At 43.8% G+C, this 14,527-nt stretch overlaps 2 protein-coding genes across 2 annotated transcripts in view; both read left to right on the plus strand.

Moving 5' to 3' along the window:
• The window catches only part of LOC113620340 (voltage-dependent anion-selective channel protein 3-like), a 64,376-nt gene extending 56,536 nt beyond the window's left edge, over positions 1-7,840 (plus strand). The window contains 2 exon segments of the mRNA XM_027106014.1: positions 6,973-7,222; positions 7,263-7,840. Of these exon segments, the coding sequence (XP_026961815.1) occupies positions 6,973-7,222; positions 7,263-7,840 (828 nt within the window).
• Positions 7,841-10,831: 2,991 nt separating this feature from the next.
• The window catches only part of STAB2 (stabilin 2), a 158,420-nt gene continuing 154,724 nt past the window's right edge, over positions 10,832-14,527 (plus strand). The window contains exon 1 of the mRNA XM_027107363.1: positions 10,832-11,086. Within this exon, the coding sequence (XP_026963164.1) occupies positions 11,009-11,086 (78 nt within the window). The 5' untranslated portion in view covers positions 10,832-11,008. The remainder of the gene's footprint in view (positions 11,087-14,527) is intronic.

Here is a 14,527-nt window from a genome sequence, read left to right on the forward strand (position 1 = left end):
AATAGTACCCTTTCCATAGGAATTTTGAGAGGATTAGGTAATATATGTTAAGAACCAGGCATATTAATATATATAAATTCATTCAACAATAATTTACTATTTGTCTACTGTACATCAGCCACTGTTCTAGGAACTGGGGAAATGCCTAGAGAAAATGGCTTTCGTGGAGCTTGTATTCCAGTGAGGGAAAGAAAGCCAGTAACAAACAAGATACTGTCACATGGGGTAAGTACTACGCGGAGAACTAAAGTGGAGTGGTGTGATGCAGTGGCTAGATGACCACTCTTGCTTAGGTGATCAGGGGCAGCTTCTCTGTGAAGTGACATTTAAATGAGAACTGATGACAAGAAAAAGTCAACTGTGCAAAAATCAGAGGGAAGAGATTCCAGGCAGAGGGAACAGCAGGTGAAAATGCCGAAGATGGGAACGAACTTGAGGTGTGGGGGACACAGAACAAAGGCAGGATGGGGGCAGCAGAGTGCATTAGAGAGGGCTTCAGGACAAGGCCAGAGAGAAGACCGGAGCCTAGATCAGGTAGGACCCAAAGTCACAGCGACCGGTTGGTGCTTGATTAAAAGTGTGATGGCAAGTCATTCAACAGTTTTAAGCTGGGAACATGTGGTCTTACTTATATGTTTAAAAGGTAATTCTGACTGCTATTTGAAAAATGGACGGGGGGGACAAAGGTGGAAGGAGGGAGGTCAAGCAGAATGCTACTGTGATAATGTAAGTCAGAGATGATGGCAGCTTGAACCAGGGTGAGAGTGGTGGGGATGAAGAGAAGTGGTCAGATTCATGCTAGGATTCCAACCACTGAAGGTAGAATCAATAGGAATTGCTGGTACTCTTGGTGGAGAGGAAGAGAAACAAAAATGACTCGAGTAATTGGGAGGATAAATGTTCACTATGATCAAGTAAAGATGCAAAATTATTATGTAAATACCAAATAAAAACAGCTACCTAATTAAGAATTATGATGCTATCTTTTTTTTTTAAGTCTTTATTGAATTTGTTACAATATTGCTTCTGTTTTTTATGTTTTGGTTTTTTGGCCATGAGGCATGTGGGATCTTAGCTCCCCAACCAGGGATCGAACCCACACCCCCTGCATTGGAAGGCAGTCTTAACCACTGGACCACCAGGGAAGTCCCTAGGATGTTATCCTGAAATAACATCCTAATTAGAAAGGTGCCCTGAGGATGGCGAATGCCCAGTAAACATTAGTTGATGGAATGAATGAACTGGGGGGAGGGAGACCGCTGACAGGGAGGGAGAGGGGGGAAGCCGGAGAGAAACACTGCCTACTTCACAATTTTGCCTAAAGCAGGACCTGCTGACTGGTCTTCACAAAAAGGAAAAACAAAAATCACAAAAAAAAGAAAGTTTGCTGCGTGGAAAGATTTGCCCTAACAAAGGAAAAGGAAAGGGCCAAGGGGACAGGGAGACACGTGTTTGGACACATCCCCTGCCTGGGAAAGCTGACTCCTGCAAGGGCCAGGATCTGATGAGTGTGCAGGAAACCCTTTTGCCCTGTCAGTTCCTAGTAACAACCGGGCGCATTTATTTACCCTCTCAAAGCACGATGCAGAGGAACCAGGAGGGGTGTTCAGGGCCAGGTGAAGGCATGGACATTTATTTATGCATCTGTGCATTCAGCACTTTCCGTCGGTTGGGAAGCATAAAGGAGAAGCGATGCCATGACCCCAATGTACTGCTACCTGGAGACATAGCACTTCAACCCAAATCAATAGTCTCTTGAGCCCTGGTATCTTTTTTTTTTTTTTTAATTTATTTATTTATTTATTTAGGGCTGTGTTGGGTCTTCATTTCTGTGTGAGGGCTTTCTCTAGTCGTGGCAAGCGGGGTCCACTCTTCATCACGGTGTGCGGGCCTCTCACTATCGCGGCCACTCTTGTGGAGCACAGGCTCCAGACACACAGGCTCAGTAGTTGTGGCTCACGGGCCTAGTTGCTCCACGGCATGTGGGATCTTCCCAGACCAGAGCTCGAACCCATGTCCCCTGCATTAGCAGGCAGATTCTCAACCACTGCGCCACCAGGGAAGCCCAAGCCCTGGTATCTTATACTCGCAATAATAACCTTCCTATAAATTCAGCCCCTGAGAAATGGCAGTGTACTAAGAGGATGCCTCTCCTTGAAGATTCAAAGTTTAAACTATTTCCAAATCATGAACAGTGCTACACAGGTACATGTGGGGTGCACCATGTGAAGTTTAGTCCATTTGTGACTTAAAAGAGTGATATTTCGTATGGTTCGGCCTGATATTTACCTCTGCAGGCTGATGAAATAGTTTAGGCAAAACACCACCATGACCATAAATCCTAGCTTAAGTATAGCCCCACTGCACCCTCCTCAAAATCTTAGAATGTTGGTTTCCTTTGAGAAAGTCATGTTGAGGGATTTAAGCCAATTCAGATGACTTGGGGGAGAAAATAATTTATCTCTAGTCCTCTAGGATGCACGCAGATTTCAAGCCAACCACCAAAGGTGTTCAAGGCTTAACGAAATTTGGAGGGAGAGACATCTTAGGGTGAGAAACGTGAAAAGAAATGGTTTATAATATCCTGTAAATGTGGAGAAGCAGAGTGGATATCATGTCACTCAACCCCCTTATTTTATCATAGAGGTTGAAGGGCTTGCTCGAGGTCAGGGTCAGTGGTTTGGGGCCCAACTGGAGCCTGACCCTTGTATGTATTGAACCAACTCTCTTTTCTGAACCAATATTCATCACAGATGGAAAGAGTCTGGGACTTGTGGATTAAAACCATTTCGTAAGAAATAGAAAAATATTTAACACAAGTTACAAGAATTTGATTTCCCAGGTATCAAAATAATAATCCAAAAGAAAAAGATGTGGAAAAAACTCACCAAGAAACAAGGACATTTTAGAATGAGTCATTTAGAGGAGATTGCTATGGCAGAGCTGAGTGGCATCAAGAACAGAAAGAACTGATCTTGGGCTCAGGGAATTTAAAGAAAAAATAAGAGTATGTTTCAATAATGTTGGGGGGGGGTGATGGTGGTATTTTACTTAAATTATCCAACCTGTTTATCTATATAGCTGAGAAATTTTCACTTCTGTGAGTTATTCTGTCAGTCATCTGTATTGAGCCCCTGCTGTATACCAAGCACTCTTCCAGATATTTGAGATCTATCAGTTAAGTAAACAGACAAAAATCCCTGCCCTAAATGAGCATGTGTTCTAATTAGAGAGGCAGCAAACAATAAATATAATAAACTTGTGGACTGTATGGTGACTTAGAAAGTGATACATGCCAGGGAGATAGAAAAAGGTAAGGATAAGGGCTTCCCTGGTGGCGCAGTGGTTGAGAGTCCGCCTGCCGATGCAGGGGACGCGGGTTCGTGCCCCGGTCCGGGAAGATCCCGCATTCCGCGGAGCGGCTGGGCCCATGAGCCATGGCCGCTGAGCCTGCGCGTCCGGAGCCTGTGCTCCGCAACGGGAGAGGCCACAACAATGAGAGGCCCGCGTACCGCAAAAAAAATTTAAAAAAAGAAAAAGATAAGGATAAGAAGAAGCAGGAGTAGCGGGGTGGGAGCTTTCGGTACAGTAGTCTGCATAGGTCTCATGGAGAGGGTGGATTTGAACAAAGGCTTGAAGGAAATGAAGGAGTTACTCAAGTGGCTCTTTAGGGGAAGATTTTTCCCGGACTAGACAAGTCGTGAAGGGAGAGGCATGCGTGGCAGGTGTGTGCTCCACCACGTGCTCTGTAGAGCTGGTGTGGTACCTGGTCCTGGAGCATGGCTAAGTCCTTTTACATAGAATAGGAAGCCTCAATCCGTCCAATTTGCCCATGTCATGCTATGCCATGGACAACAAGACCAGTAGATCACGGAATGGACCATCTGGAATCGGTGACACTTCAGTTCTGACCGAAGTATGCCTGTAGTTGTATGAATCACAACCGTATGCCTTTATATTTGCTCTTCAGGACTTCTGGTGGCCATGACCTTGTCTCATGTGACAACAAGTAGACAGGACTAAATTCAGTTTAGCATTTTAATGACTGAATTAGATGAACCACAGATAATCCATTCATCAGCTTAGGCATCAGCTATCAGAATGGTGGTCTATCATAACAGGCAAAGCACACGATTAGAGTAAGATTACCGGGCATCTGTTACTAGCTCATGCTAACTTACTGACACTGAATAAATCACTCAATTCCTTTAGGCCTCCATTTTCATATCGACCAAATCAAGATATCACCTTTTACCCAGTCTATTTCCCAAGGTTGTAATAAAATTTAAGATAATATGTGCAAAAGTATGGTGGAAGTTATAATGCACGAGGCAATGTTACTTACCCACTTCTGTGTCCTCAGAGCCCAGTATAGTGTTTGGCATTCCATAAATGTCTGCTGAATGAATGAAAGAATGAGTGAAATTTACAGTGTGATGGCAACTAAAGGAAAAGAAAATCATCCTACTAACACGACATATGTCTATACAATCAAAGGTATTAGGGAGTATTCAGGACAACTACCTATATAAATCAAGCCAAATAAAATATTACTTAGACTTTTACTTGAAGACTTTTTAAAGAGATTATTTCAAACCATGATATTAAACTACAGGCTACTCTCAGTTTAGCTTGTTAAGTCCTTTGATTCAGAAAAGTGGAAGCTATTCTTACCCAAAGCAGAGAAAGGAGAAGGGCAAAGAAAAAAAAGAATTCAACATTGCTCAGCAGACGGGTACAAGAAACAGCTTTAAAAAAAAAAAAAAAACAGAAGAAGGTGGGTTTCTTTTTAGTAATTTCTATATCTGGAACATAAACAACTATCGAATTGTTTCAATGTTGACATAAGATATGAAGGAGAGAAGAAACTATATTGTGCTCTGGCCAAGATGTTTCAGGTGCCAAGAATTCTACCCAATTAGTACACAAAAAGAATATCGAGGAGAATCAACAGCAAGCTATTCCTATAATAAAACTGGATTCCACTGAAAATGCCTACTCAGCATAAAATCCACAAGCTAGGATAGAAAAATACATCTCTTCTCCTGGGAGACTACCTTTAATGCTACTTGAAATTATGAATTGAGATTCTGAAAGTCTGTTTTGTTAGTTCTGTTTGTTCCACCTTGGCCTGAATTTAAATTTTATCAAGGACCACATTTCCAGCTAGTTCTCTCTGATTTTGAAACCGTGGGTAATCATTAGTTAAATCCATTTCACCTGTTATCTGCCTTCACTAATCAAGGTCGTTTTAATTGTTGCTGCAAAATACTCACAAGTCCTCCAAGCTGCATGTAGCGTAAAGGATAAGATGTTTGCCTGAGTCGTCTTCAGGAGCTTGAAGTCAGCTGCGTCTAGTTCGAGCTGAGCTGGTAAAGACCTGTTAAGACCACCGACCCTCCAACTGGGCATGCGCGAGTGTCCGCCCAGTGACCTTTCGAACTTGCGGAGGCCTGTAGCCTAGTTACACCTGCGCAGAATGTCAATTACCACTCCTTTTCCAATCACTTTCCCCACGCTCCCCACGCCTCAGACAGTCCTGCTTCTTTGTTAGTTGTTCCGTAGATATCCCGGAGCCGCTTGCCTTCGCGGAGGTGGATTTGAAGTTTGTTCTCCAGTTTCTTCGTTTGATTGCCTTGCGAGTAAGCCCTCTCTTCGCTGCAAACCTCAGCGTTAGCGTTTTTTGGCTTGCAGTGCAGCGAGCAAGACGAACCTGGTTCGGTAACGATTTCTCATGCTGAAAGTTTTCAGGGATGTAGTATTGTTTTCCCTTTTCTAAGTTTTTACTTCCCAAGGCACCATCTTCATTTGGAAAAATTCTACGAGTTCTTGGATTTGTTGAACCTACGTGAAGCAACTTTTTCAATTTTCTAGACAGCTGCTCAAGAGAGACCAACAGGTAGCTGCTGTTCCGAGCTCTCTTTCTTCCTTAGTCTAGCAAAAATTGCAGGGAGAATGAAAAATAAATCTTGACCAGAAAACTCACCTTAGATATCAATTTCTGGCCTTTTTTATTCCCCTGCAAAGCAAAAGATACAATTGATTCTCCAGTAAACAGTTAGGTTTGTTCTACTTCAGAAGCATAAGCTTTGACCCGTTGGCCGTCTCACAAGGTCCAGAAATATCTTGTTCAAGATTCAAGATCCAAAGCAGTTCCTGGAGATGATGCTTCGGCATCAACCAGTGGCTTCACACTGCCTGGGTTCAAGTCCCCGCTCCACCACTTACTAGCCTTGTGACCTTGGACAAGTGAGTAAACCTCTGTCTGCCTCTGTCTCATACTGCAAAATGGGGATAGTATATGATACTAATACCTCTGTCCTAGGCTTGCGGTGAAGATTGAGTTAAAAGTTTAGAATGTCTGGCATGTGTGAAAGGTATGTGTGTGTTTGTGATGGTGATGATGAGGACGCTAGTGTTGGTGATGGCGAGTTCTCCCTCCTTGGTGGTGGTTCTCCCTCCTTGGAATGATGGTCAGGGCACACGTGAAATGCTTTGTTAGTCCAAGTGACCAAGGACTAAAGTCTCGGTATCTGGCATGATGTAGAGAAAGGACCACTGACAACTCAGAATGCTATAGCCATAGGGGATGCACAATGGTATTACCCAGGAAGTGTCCCAGCCCCTCTTTTGCCTTTTCCAATATGGGAAAAGTCTCCACATTCCAATCAGGAAATTAATCCTCTCACCCTAGAGGAAACTCTCACCTCTCATGTTGTCACCGCTGAGGACAGATCGCGGGGGCAAAGGAGGTGAGTACTAGTCGAGGGGGACATAAGGAGGAAGCAATGAGAGAGCAGGAGGGCAGCCCTGGGCAGGAGAAAGCCATTCCCAGGTCTTAAGTGCAGCGTAATAGGGGATACTGGAGAGAACAAACTACCTGTGTAGTATTGTTGATTTAAAATCCTCGTCTGGCTTCAGCGGTGCCCTGGCGGAGCGGACGGGCCATCCCGTCAGAGATACGTGTAACAGCCGTCTTACTGTGACCTAGGAAAGTCTGCCGAGGATGTCTTCAGCAAAGGATATGGGTTTAGCATGGTCAAAATAGATCTATGTAGTGGAGTGGAATTTTCTACTTCTGGTCATGCTTACACTGTTACAGGGAAAGCATTAGGCAACCTAGAAGCCAAATACGAGATTTGTAACTATGGGCTGACCTTCACCCCAAAGTAGAACACAGACAGTACTTTTGGGACAGAAATCTCTTTGGAGAATAAATTGAAACTCAACTCAAGTTCATTCAACTCAAGGCATAAGTTCACCTCAAGGGTTGAAACTGACTCTCGATACCATATTTGTCCCGAACACAGGAAAGAAGAGTGGGAAATTGAAGGCCTCCTATAAACAGGATTGTCTCAGTCCTGGCAATAATGTTGATATAGATTTTTCTGGACAAACCATCTATGGCTGGGCTGTGTTGGCCTTTGAAGGTTGGCTTGCTGGCTATCAGATGAGTTTAGACACAGCCAAATCGAAACTGTCACAGAATAATTTCACCCTGGGTTACAGGGCCGCAGACTACCAGCTGCATACTCACATGAACGATGGCATTGAATTTGGAGGGTGGATATACCAGAAGGTGAACAAGAAGATTGAAACATCAATAAACCTCGCGTGGACGGCAGGCAGGAACAACACACGTTTCGGCATCGCTGCTAAGTACAAGCCGGATTGTAGAACTTCTCTATCTGCTAAAGTAAATAATGCCAGCCTGATTGGACTGGGTTGTACTCAGGCCCTTCAACCAGGAGTGAAACTGACCCTGTCAGCTCTCATCCATGGAAAGAACTTCAGTGCAGGAGGACACAAGGTCGGGCTGGGATTTGAACTAGAAGCTTAACGTGGTTTTGAATAAAGCATCAGCTTTGTCCCTGGAGGTGGAAAGAAATGAATCCACTATGTTTTGGCCTTAAAATTCTTCTGTGAAATTTCAAAAGTGTGAACTTTTTACTCTTCCAAAGAACTGTAATCCTCCCCACACTGAAGCCCAGATATCGAGTCCATCCTAAGGGAGGTGCTTGAAGGCATGCCCGGAAGTTGTCATGTTCGTGCCACGTTTCAGTTCAGTCCCGCAGTGTTATTTTCAGTGTGTTGCTCGGCGACGGTGTAGTGTCATGTTACAAAGGAGATGACCTGACCCTCCAGTTGTCCACACGTCCTGCACCACTTTTTCATGACCTTGTAATATATTGGTCTCTGTGCGATAGTGGAATCTTTGGTTTTGCATCAGAGTAAAATAAACCCAACACATTTGGAAAAAAAAAAAAAATCCTTGTCTGAAAACAACTTTGAATGGTTAAGAGACAAACTATAACAATCAGCAAAAAGGAATATGGACCACAGTAGAGAAAATGACATCCCACCCCGTGAGGGACACACAGATCAGCAGAACTGTGTCAACCCGGGACAGAGGAAATCCAGAGCTACCTCACAGCTACACTGGGCTAAGGATGTAGATTTGTGTAGCTGTTGTCTATGACATTAGCATATTCTAATAATAATACTAAGAATGGTTGAGCACCCACTATGTGCTAGGCACCATTTTAAGCACTTGTTCATTGCAGGGAGGCGGTGGTAGGGATTTGAAATAACTTGAAGAACCTCTGTTCATAGCAATCGAATGAGCCTCACAGAAATAAAACTATTCAATTCCTAAACAAATCCACGTATTTAGAAATGTTTCTAATGCAACTAGTAGATAAAGTCTATGAACAGGTCCTGAACTTCAGAATCCCCACGGCCCCTGGCAAGCAAACTTCTACATCCTCGTAATTTAAAAATGCAACATTCAACCTGCTAAAATCTAGGATAGTATTTCCCTAGGCAAGAGCAATAGAACATAGATCTGGAGGTGCTAAGGTTAGTTTGCAAAGAGAAAACATCTCTTGGTCTAAAAGTTCTGGAAAATACTGCCTTAAGCAAAGTTGAACTGTTTTTGTTTGGTTTTGTTACCTTATGTTTTACTGAGGGATGTCTCAGAACCTTTAATGAGCTAATCAGCATGGTCAATCCCTAAGAAAGGGACGGCAGAGGCAGGGTTTTCCAAATTATCTGATAGAATTCTTTCCCAGCACCCCCTGCAGCATCTTCCACAACTATTTAGGAAATGTAAGTATGGTTCATTCTCCCCCCTCCAGGAATCTAACCCATTCCAAGACCCAGACACTTATCCATGTTCTTCAGAGAGAAAACAATCAGAAAAAAGCTTCCAATTTCTCTCCTTCACGTATTGGTTAAGGTAACACAGCTGCTATAACAGATTAACCTCAATCTCATTGACTTCACACAATAAAATGTTTTCCTTAAGCAGCAGTCATCCATGCAAGTGGAATCACCTAGGAAGCTTTGAAAACTACGATTTCTGTGCCCCACCCCCAGACGTACTGATCTGATTGTTCTGGAGCAGGGTAGACATTGGAAAAAAAAAAAAAAAATTAAGCTTCTCCAAAATTCTAAATGAGGTTGAAATCCACCGAACCAAGGGATTGTAAGGACTTCCTCATCTGGCGTCTTCTCATTCAGACCTCTGGGTTAGCCTCTGAAGGGCTTCTCTGTACCAGAATTTTCTTGGATTATTGATCAATATAATGTAACGTTATTTCAAAAATCCAGAGAGAAAGATTTTGCAGAGTAAGGATTATTTAACCAAAGCTAGTCTCTAACTGCCAGTCTCCCAATCGACTCAGTGTCATGAGATGTACCCTCATAAGCCTGTCTTGTTGATTAGCACAGACGTTATCCTTTGTGTTACTCGGCCTGACAGTTTTCTATCATGTCAATGAGACCGGAGCACCACCTGCTATTTATTCATTAGCTATTGTTTTAAGCAGTAGAGGGTAGTGGTTAACAGTACTGGATCTAGAGTCACCCAGTTTGAAAACTGGATCCTCACCTACGAGCTGTGTGACCTTGGAAAAGTTGTTGCCTAACCTCTCTGCCTCAGTTGCCACATCTATAAAATGGGGAGAACAATCCTATTTCACCAAGAATTATGAGGATTAAACAGGTTAATCCACGGAGAAGTCTAACATAGTGAGAAGCACATAGTAAGTTTTCAACAAATGTTGGCTATTGTTATTTTTCTTACTTTCAAATGTAGGTCTCTGCTCTAAGCTGCTGGGGACACAGAAGATGAAGGCTAGCCCCTCTCTGCAAGGAATTCACAACTGGGCACAGGAGACAGACATATAAACCAGAGAATTATGATGGATATGACTGGGCTTTCGTAGAATGATGCGCAAAATGCTGGGAAGGTCTCCAAGATGATATTGGAGGAGCAGGACAGGAAGCCTTCTTGGAAGAGATGCCATTAGATCCGGGCCTCGAAGGGTAAGATGAGATCTGTAGACTCAGTTATTTGCTACTGAAGTGACCTGGAATAGGGGAGAGGATGGGTCAAAAACCCAACCAGTGGCATCTGCAAAGAGACATTTCTTTGTGGTAGAGTTTGCCACCATCCTCGTCCAAGTCAAGGACCCGGCCTTCTGCAACATCCCCTCCGTGCCTGGAACTGTGCCCATTTATGGGCATCCCTGCTTAAACTGCCTGATGGCAAGCTCAGACCTTTGCATTCAGGGGGAGAGGCCTGCAGTTTTCCATGGTATGGCTGCGTGAATGTTGGCAGGGCCTGGGGCCAGAAGTAGGCAGGACCAGAGGCGGACGGGCAGGGCCGCAGGAGGCAGGAGCTTTTTCTTGGGAGTTTCATAAGGCACCCAAAATTCCGGACCATGTCTCTGCCTCAGCGCCTTGAGGATATCCTGTCATTGAGCCAGACGTGTATACAGTTGAGAGTGGCCGATTTCACCACGACCCCTAGATTGGCCATTTTTCCTGTCTGGAGGCAGTTCTCACAGATCATCTGTTTCAATCCAGGAAAAGGAGAGGAAGAGATTTAAAAGCAAACGCTGAAATGAGAAAGAATTCACTGGGCGTTCATCAGACTAAGTTAATGTAGCTAAAGAGTCCTGACAGGTGCCTGACGTGGAGAAGCAGCAAGTGTTTCCTCACCATGCTACAGATTTTGATACTTCTTCTTCTTGGATTGGCGGCACAAAATCTCTGTTCCCTGCCTGAGACTGCAGAGCAGGTAAGAGGAAACTTGGGTTTTTTTTAAATGTGTTTACGTTCACGATTGTGTACATAAACTTTTTTGCTTTCCTACGTTGTCCTAGGTAAATGGTACTATCTGGACTTCACAAAGTAGAAAGCTTGTGGAGAATAGGATTCTAATGGGGATCTGTCCGAAGGGGTGCTAACCCAGTTCTATTCCTGCGTTCAAATGCCATTGTTGGGATCTCTGATTTAAGTGCTAACATCCCTCTATCCATTGTGGATATTGCTATCCTTTTTGTCGGTTTGCTTTAATGAATACCTCCCACTGCATCATTCTGAATGTAGAAAATAACAATGGCTGTAGAGAGCTGAGTAGAGAGGAGCTCTGGGGAATTCCAGGTTGGGTGGTAACTGATTGAGAAACACAGTGTCACCAAATGTGCCAGGAATCCGTCCATCTACCTACCGCGAGTTGAGCAGAAGTACCCAGGGCAGTCGAATGGCTAGTCCTCGTGAATGACGCCAGCGCTCCTGCCTGCCCAGCAGGCTCACGTGAGCTGTCATCCTATAGCAGGTTCAATACCAGTTCTGCAGCAAGTCCAGGCTAAAGGAGGGTATGTGAGGGACTCTCCTGGCAGTCCAGTGGTTAGGACTCCATGCTTCCACAGCAGGGGGCATGGGTTCAATCCCTGGGTGGGGAACTAAGATCCTGCATGCTGCACAGACAAAGCTAAAAATAAATAAAGCGGAGGTATGTGAGAGGCAATCTGAGTGATTTATTTAAAATGTATTTCACGAGATAGGATTTCTGCTCTATTAATAATAAAACATAACCATGATTCTGCATCTGTGCCAGGCAATTAGTTTTACATATGTATACACTCTTCTTTCATATTCCTTTCCATTATGGTTTATCACAAGATACTGAGCATAGGTCTCTGTGCCGTACAGTAGGACCTTGTGATTTATCCATTCTCTATAGAATAGTTTGCATCTGCCAACCCCAGGCTCCTAGTCCATCCCTCGCCTATCCCCCCACCCCCTTGGCAACCAAAATTCTGTTCCCTGTGTCTGTGAATCTGTTTTGTGCCAGACACATTTTTATCAACACCAATTTTACTCCAGTTGGCTATACTCTGATAAGGCTTTTCACTGAAACATTGGAAGATGGCATAAGGGTTAAGTGCTCCAGCTATGAGGTTAGATAGGGGCAAGTTTGAACTGGGGCTTCTCTTTGTTTAACAGCTATTTGAGGACCAGTCACTGCTCCATGGCTTACTGGCTGTTGAACCCTGAGCGTGTTACTTGGTCCCTCTAAGCCTCAGTTTCTCCCCATCCTTGCCCCACAGACAGCAGTAATTATCATCCACGTCACCACCATCATCATCGTTGTGGAGTGCTTGCTTGAGTACAAAGTCAGGCCTTGACTGATTTTACAGCTGAGTTTACTTTTTAGACGGGACTGTATGAGAGAGAGAATGAGCCTTTCCATTGGAAAAGGACAGTTTGAAGATCGAGGGGCTCCTTGAAGAGAGAGTATTCTGGCTTACTAAGAAAAGAGAAAGTACTGTCACCCCGTAAACTTGTCCAAATGGGAAACCCTAATGTAAAGAAAATCCTACTTAAAAGAAGTGTAGGTATGCCCTAACCATTCAAGGGAATCAATTCAAACAATATCTAAGAGTGGCTTTTATTATTTCACAAAGAACATTCTAGTGTTGTTTTGGTTCATAATGATCACCAAATGAAAGCTGCCAGTAAAAACAGATTTTGTTTTCTATACACCACTGTACAGTATGGGGAAGAGCAATGACTGATCAAGGAATCATAAGGCCACTAACTGACAGTGTGACCTTGGGCAAGTCACTGGACCTACCCCCACCTCAGTTTTCTCCCCACTAAAATGAGGATGATGATACCTCCCCTACTTGTCTTTAGGGTGGTCAAGATCAAATAAGATGATGCCTTTGGAAGTGTGCATAACCACATATTGCCCTGTAAATGTAAGCTTTCTTCTTATGCAGCCTTTACATATTTCAATGAACTTAGAAGTAGTTATTTTCCCACCACCCGTAACCTAATGCTGGGCCCAGGGAATAAGCTGTGGGATGACAAATAGGAGAAGTGGTCCTCTCCAGCAAGGGGTTTTTAAGTGGAGAGAAAGACAACAGAATGTGCTCCACTGTCCAGCCATAGGGAGAAGTCGAGACAAGGAAGAGAAATGAGTGTGGTTTTGTGGACGTGGTGTTACACAGGGTGTTGAGGTGTGGATAGCCAAGGGGAGGGGAAAGAACACTCCGATGAGGAGAGGCAACAAGCCAAACACAGGTAAGAACAGAAATGTCACAGGAACAAGCATTTATGGCCTATGATATTCTAGATACTGGACTAGGTGATTTGCGTGTGTTATATCACTCAGGTCTCAGTAACCTGCAGGGTGGTTATTCGTATCCCCCCTTTACAGATGATGGCAAAAAGTAAGGAATTCATTCAAGACTGTATGCTTAGCAACATATAAAAGTTGATTCTAAACTTAGGTCTTCTGAGCCTCAAGTTCGGTGTCTCTTCATCCTACAAAGCTGCTGCTTCTTAAGCTTGATGGGGAGATGAAGGAAACTTGAGAAAGAGGATCATATCCATGAAGGATCAGCAACAGGATCGTGCACAAGGGATCCTGAAGACGAGGCCGAAGTGTATCTGTGTCATTCATTTTAACAGTGAATTCTCTGCCACCTGATGTTGCCAAGTGATTATTTCTAGTGTGTCTGTGATTTCCCACAAGTCATTCATTCAGATGTCCATTGACAGACGAATGGACCAAGAAGATGTGGCACATATATACAATGGAATATTACTCAGCCCTAAAAAGAAACGAAATTGAGCTATTTGTAATGAGGTGGGTGGACCTAGAGTCTGTCATACAGGGTGAAGTAAGTAAGAAAGAGAAAAACAAATACGACATGCTAATGCATATATATGGAATCTAAAAAAAAAAAAGGGGGGGCACTGATGAACCTAGCTGCAGGGCAGGAATTAAAGTTGTAGACATAGAGAATGGACTTGAGGACACGGGGTGGGAGGGGGAAACTGGGGCGAAGTGAGAGTAGCATCAACATATATACACTACCGAATGTAAAGTAGTTAGCTAGTGGGAAGCAGCCGCATAGCACAGGGAGATCAGCTCCGTGCTTTGCGATGATCTAGAGGGGTGGGACAGGGAGGGTGGGAGGGAGACGCAAGAGGGAGGGGATGTGGGGACATATGTATGCATATGGCTGACTCACTTTGTTGTACAACAGAAACTAACACAGTATTGTGAAGCAATTAACTCCAATAAAGATCTATTAAAAAAAAAGTCAAATATTTACTAAGCACTACTATGTGCTAGACGCTGCTCTAGGTGCTTAAGGTACAGCAGAGAACAAGACAGGAAAAGATCTCTGCTCTTACGTAACCCACGTTCTAGCTGGATTAT

This window comes from Aethalodelphis obliquidens, unplaced genomic scaffold, assembly GCF_003676395.1.
Source record: "Aethalodelphis obliquidens isolate GAN/ISIS:26980383/991018 unplaced genomic scaffold, ASM367639v1 scaffold8, whole genome shotgun sequence".
Classification (NCBI taxonomy): domain Eukaryota; kingdom Metazoa; phylum Chordata; class Mammalia; order Artiodactyla; family Delphinidae; genus Aethalodelphis; species Aethalodelphis obliquidens.